Source organism: Prinia subflava, chromosome Z (assembly GCF_021018805.1).
Source record: "Prinia subflava isolate CZ2003 ecotype Zambia chromosome Z, Cam_Psub_1.2, whole genome shotgun sequence".
Lineage (NCBI taxonomy): Eukaryota > Metazoa > Chordata > Aves > Passeriformes > Cisticolidae > Prinia > Prinia subflava.
The window spans coordinates 51,833,367-51,839,366 of record NC_086283.1 but is presented as its reverse complement, the minus strand read 5'-3'; the positions used below and the strand labels follow the sequence as shown (position 1 = coordinate 51,839,366).

The window sequence follows — 6,000 nt, the reverse complement described above, 5'->3', positions numbered from 1 at the left end:
TTCAGAAGTTGTTTTCCCTACGCGCTTGGCTTAGTGCTACAGTTATTTAAAATAACTGTGTGGTTTAAAGTCTCACTGTATCTAAGAGGCAGATTCAAACCCAGTTACTTAAACTTTTCAGAGAAGTCCGTTCACCGTTCAGACCAGGAGCCTGCACGCACTGGGCTGTTTTCAGTCGGCCTTACAAAGCAGCGAGTCCGTGGGCCCCTCTCTTGGCTGGTGTGGGGAGGGGCCCGGAGGACCGCGCGGCCCAGGGCAGGCAGGGCGAGCGCGGCCGGCCCCGGGCGGCAGCGGGGCCCCCCCGGCCCGGCCCGGCCCGGGGGCCGCCGGCGCCACGTCAGCAGCGCGGGCCGGGCGCGCGCCCAGGGAGGCGGCGCCCCTCGAGCGGGGGCGGGGAGGAGGGGGGGGCGCGTGCCCCGCCGCGCGCCTCGGCCCACCTGTTATCGCGGCCGCCATGACGTCACCCCCCCGCCGCTCCGCGCCGGTGACGCCACACCGCGCGCCCCAATCAGGGGCGGCCGTTGGGGGCGCGGCGGGCGCTCCGCCGGGCGGCGGGGCGAGGTGCGGCGGGAGGGGGCGGTGTCCGCGGGGACGCGTCAGCCGCCGCCGCCGCCCTCGCCGCCCTCGCCGCCGCGGGGTCCCTCCCTCCGGCCGCCCGGTCCCCGCGCGATGAGGGGATCGTAGCGCCGCGGCGGCCTCCGCCATGAAGCGGAAGAGCTGGGCCGAGGCGCGGCGCCGCGCAACCCCACCGCCGCCCGCGCTGAAGAGGACGCGGGGCGCGGCGCTGCGGGAGGCGGGGGTCGAGGCGGAGCGGCGGCAGCAGCTGCCCCCCGCTGGGCTGGAGACCTGCCTGAGGATCGCGGGTGAGCGGGATGTGCCGGGGGCGCGGGGGGTCCCGGCGTCCCGTCGCGTCCCGTGCCGTCGGCGGTGGGCGCCGCGCCGGCTCCGGGGGGGCAGGAAAACTTCCCGTCGGCGCGATTCCCGGCGGGACCCCGCGGCGCTCGGCAGGCGCTGCTGTCCGGGCGGAGGGCCGGTCAGTCTCGGAGCCCGGAGCTCTGGCGTGTCACTCAGCGAAGTGTTGTTGAGAAGTGCCCCGCTCGCCCAGCGGGATAACTCATCGTGCCGGTGTCCCGGGAGCCCGATCAGCACGGATTGCCTCGTGCTGGCGTTTGCTGGCTGCCGGAGAGAGTGAACGGAATGCAACGTTAGACACATTTGTGTCCGTTCAATGCGTTGTGGGGTGGGAAAAAAGTAGCATATTTCTCCGTGTGTCGGACGCACACACACAGAGATATATATTTATGGGTAGATATAGATATTTGTTTCTCCTGATGCCGTAATAGCATCAGTGCTTGCTGGCTAATGGGTAAAATAATGGGCAAGCGTTGCACCTCGTCGTGACACGCAAGTGCTGAGAGCTTGTGCAGGCAGGATTGCTCAGCGCCGTCCCTCCTTTTCGTGACTCCAGGCTCCGAGCCGCGCTTTGTTTTGGCACACGGGTCTGCCTCTTGTGAGAAGTCTGCTGGATCACAGCCAGAAAATTCCGTGTTTCGGTTTGAGTTCCCCAGCTAAAAGATGGCTTTGAGTTTAGCTTGCCTAAAGGCGACAACAACAACAAAAATTACTTTTTAAGTCATATGTCATAATCTCAGAATTTTGGTGTGTTTAAAACTTCTGATAAAAAGCAAGAAATAAATCTTCTGGCACATCTTTGTGAAGGGCATGAACAATATCTGTGGACAGAACAAGCAAAAATATAAAGAGCAAGCATGCAGAAAAGGCACCAATGTACCTTTTATTTATGTGCCAAGAAGTATGGTTCCTTATATTAATTAGTGTGCCTCCTTGATAGCGGTATGTTTAGAAAACCATAAGATTTTGTTTTGAAAATTTGGCATAGCAACATAGAAAGAAAGTAAACTGCCAGAGCTTACCAGATTCTTCTTTTAAAAAAAGCTTTAATACTGTCAGAGAGTAAAATCCTAAATACTCCAGCCAAAAAAATTAGCATTTTAGGCCTAATCTACACAGAGAAACATAATTGTGTATTTATCTACAGAACTCTAAGACACCAATAAGTCCGTCTGTATATTGTTTCTATAGCAGCAACCATTTATATAGGACAATGATGATAGTACGATTTTAAGGTCAGTTGAGGAAACCCCTCATGTGACAGATGACTTTTTGCTATCAAAGTGACTTCGCTGCCTGGATTACCGTGTAGCCCTGTCCACTCACATCTCCAGCAAACAGATCTTTCTAACCATTCTCACAAAGCAGTTGCTTGGATCTCGTAGTGTGTGTCTGGCATCAACAAGCCCATTAAATTACTATATTTTCTCCTTCAAGGAAGAGTGTTCACCCATTTAAGTTCAGTAGAGCACCTAGGCTTTGACCTGTGTTTTTTCAGTGGAATTTCAGCATGTGCAGCAGTACCTAGTATAGTAAATTTGATTAAAATGCACAAGATTATTGTGTTTAACAATACTTAATTTTGTCTTTATCTTGCTGTGCACCAGTGGCTGCTGCTTATTGTCAAATTTTTAGTTCTGATTCAAATTGTAGTCTAATGTTTTGTTTGTTGCTATGTCATACTTTTTTTTTTGAAGAGAAATCTTAAGCTAATAGGCTTATTTTTGTTCAGCTGCTTTAAAGTTATGCCAAGGTTTGAAATGTCAGTTCTGCCTTCTCATGATACAGTTCTAAGAAGTTAATAGTTGTGGACTGGAGACAAAGCATTAGGTCTTATTCTTAAAAATGGACATACTGGTAAATATTTGAACCACTGTCAAAGCTGAGAGATGTGAAGTAAAGGCTGTGTTAGCTTATCTGCCTACAGAAACAGTGCCAAATTTTTTAAAAATGTTGCAGACCACCCTTATTTTCATCTTTGCAAAAGGCAGAAGCAGAACATAAACCCAAATTGCTGTAAAGGTTTATGGATCTTTCATTGTGTGATGTTACATTCTTAAACAGCAAAGTTTCAAATCCATTCTAGGCATTTTATACCTAAAATACAGTAATCATTGCATTTCTTTATTTTGTAATTAATTGTATACATCAGCCATATGTCAGAATAACTATTAGTTAGAACTATCTAAATATTCTTGTTTACTATTAAGCAGGTTCAGGAAAGCTATTCTTTTAACAACTTGTTTATTTTGGTCTGTGAAGCTGCATGGTAAGCTTTATCATTTTCTCTTTGTCAAGTGGTGCATGAGGCTTGCTGGTATGAATTCAATTTGCTGGAACTGAATGCATTTCTTCTGTTTATTAGAAGCATATTTCCATATCCTTCTGATCTCTGAGAGGAGTAATTTATATGATCTAAATAAAATGTAGCAATGCTCTACATGTGAGATGCTTGAAAGCTGTTCATTTCCTTTCCTCAGCTGCTTTTCTTTCTCATTGCTCTGATTTTATAGAAAATATTTTAAAGAAAAGCTGGAATTATAATGCATAAACCTCAGGCAAAAGGTGTAGGTTTCTCTCTCACCTATTTTGCGTAGTTAATTCTAAAGTGAAATAACCACAATAACTATACATAGAATTAAATTTTAAGTGATATAGTGTCATGGGTAATTTCTTGACATTTGCTTGTTCTTCCTGCTGAATGTATATCTAGTTTTTTTACAGAATGGAGCTAACATCTTAAAGGATGCACTAAGCTACAGTGTACATACCTATTTCTTTTTCTTCATTGAGAATAATTTTGCTTATACTGTCAGTTGGAGTTGATAATTAAATATTCATTGATATGTGGGTTGTTTTTTGGTTTTGTATTGCGGTTTGTTGTTTTTTTCAAACCATTAAGCTGTCTTTTTCCAGGAGTGCTGGCTTGTCATTATAGATTTTGTGTACCCACAAATAGGAAACTATTTTTCTGGAATACAAAGGACGCTTCTAATAAGTATCATTAAGCTTCCAGTGTTCTGACTGTCAACATTTTCAATTAGTTTTTATCATGCAGCTATCTCGGTACAAAAACTGTCTTTACTCTTTTATTAATATGACCTCACTTATTTGTGAGTCTTTTCCAAAGTTAAGATTTTAAATACATGTTTAAGGCTTTTAGTGTCTAATCCAGCTTTGAAAGTTCATGAACATATGTAATCTCATGTATCAGTAAAGAGCAGCAGAGTGGAAGCACTCTATGTAAGTGAAGTAACAGTGTTGATCAGTCATCACATAGCACTGAAAATAATGCTTTCAGAGTTTTTGTTTAAGAAAAAAATTCCTTTATCTTTTTAGTCTACTTTCATTTTCTTTTTCAGAGTCCAGGCTATTGACTCAATTGCCAACTCTCTCATTAGCTAAATTTGAAATATCATAGTGATGATGACTGAATGAATTTTTTCAAGGATAGAAACACTAAAAATAAAATCTTAAATAATTTTGCTTTTTGCCTTGACATTGCAACAGAATTTGTGTTTTAAGTATTCTCTTATGTCTTTCAAATATTTTGAAGTTTTTTAAGTCAAACACAGCAAAAGTCCATATACCAAGCCTGGATTTAGAAATATACTCCTCTTAAAATAGTAAAAACTGGTTATATTCCTGGTGATTCAAACAGACTAACACTGGGTTTTGTTGTACTGTCAGTCACTTCTCATCTAAAGCATCTATTTAACAATAGAAGTGTAGAATTTCTGTTTGTATTAAATAATGTTTGCTGATCATATGCAAACTTGTCCTGCCACTAATGCCTGTTAAATATCTAGCTGTCACTTAAAGTCACAGAATCACTTAGGTTGGAAGAAGCCTCTAAGATCATCAAGTCCAACTGTAATTCTTGAATTAATGAAATTTCTTTCATGAAGGCCTGTGCAGCACATCCTGAAAAGCATCAGGCTTGTTGAGAGTAAAGGAAGGAGATTATTTTTTCATCTCCAAATTCACATTAATGTGATTTTGAAGTGGTAGCTCTCAATTTGCTACACATCTATTTCCACAGAACACTGTGTCTCTGATAAACAAGCAGAGTGCTTTCCCTTCTGTAGCACTCTGCAATCAGCTTGGACAGTCGTGCTTGTGCTAGCTTTAGTCTCTGAGGTACCAGCAGTAACATAGGTGTGGTAACCTGTGCCTCAGTTAGGGGTATGTAGGCTCATTTTGTTGTACATTGCATGGTTACTCAGATGAATTGCCTGCAGTGACACCTGTGCTTATGTATTTTAACTGTTTTGTTATGTAAGGCAGACAAAATTAAGTGTATTAAAGTATATCTAACATGCTGCAGCCATATCACCCAATTGCAGAGCAGATGCAGCCTGTAAGGCAGTGAGCCCTACTCTGTCGTTCCTCTGAGAAATGATTAGAAAGGTCTGCTCTAGTTTGATAGTTTTAGGATGATTTTTTATCAGAAATTTGCAGGAATTAGGAAGTGCCCAAGTGCACTATTTGTATATTAAATACTAAAAAGCTAAAATTAGCAAAGGAAACATAAAGATAATGAAAGGGAAGCCTGCTCCTGGCAGTCCAAACCTTTGTGGAATCCTAGTGAAATCAAATCATCAGTGCTTGAGTGTATTTTATGTATAAAGTCTCAATCCTGCAATCAGATCCTTAATGAAGGAATTCTCCTTTCTCTTAATTTCTGTTAAAAAAGACCAACACACTAATCTTTGATTAAATAGAGCTTGGAATGTGTTTGGAAAAGAACAGGTAAAAAACAGATGTGGTGAGTAATACAGCATTTGTCAGATGCTGGACTGGTAAATCAGTAGAAGAGTAAATATGCTTACAGGAAATTTTTCTATTCTAAAATCTCCCCATAGGAAACATGCTAAAAAGATGGAGCCTGCTGTTTGCATAATAGGGAGTAATTGTTAGCAGTGCACAGGAATGCTTGTCAGGATATTGGCATTTGACACACACTGCTCTTATTGTGAGGTACTTCTGTAAATTCATTAAACTCAAGTTTCTCTCAGGTGTTTTAAGAATAGCAACAATGAACATAGTTTAGAGATACCAGAGCAGAACCATTGCCAGTAGCAATTC

At 43.4% G+C, this 6,000-nt stretch overlaps 1 protein-coding gene across 4 annotated transcripts in view; it reads left to right on the top strand.

Moving 5' to 3' along the window:
- The first annotated feature begins 455 nt into the window (after positions 1–455).
- CDC14B (cell division cycle 14B) overlaps positions 456–6,000 on the top strand; it is a 48,288-nt gene continuing 42,743 nt past the window's right edge. For 2 of the 4 annotated variants that reach the window (XM_063423510.1, XM_063423507.1), the window contains exon 1: positions 457–863. In XM_063423510.1, coding sequence (XP_063279580.1) covers positions 704–863 — 160 coding nt within the window. In that variant the 5' untranslated portion in view covers positions 457–703. Of the gene's footprint in view, positions 864–6,000 lie in introns of all 4 variants that reach the window. The other 2 variants (XM_063423508.1, XM_063423506.1) reach the window with 2 other exon arrangements.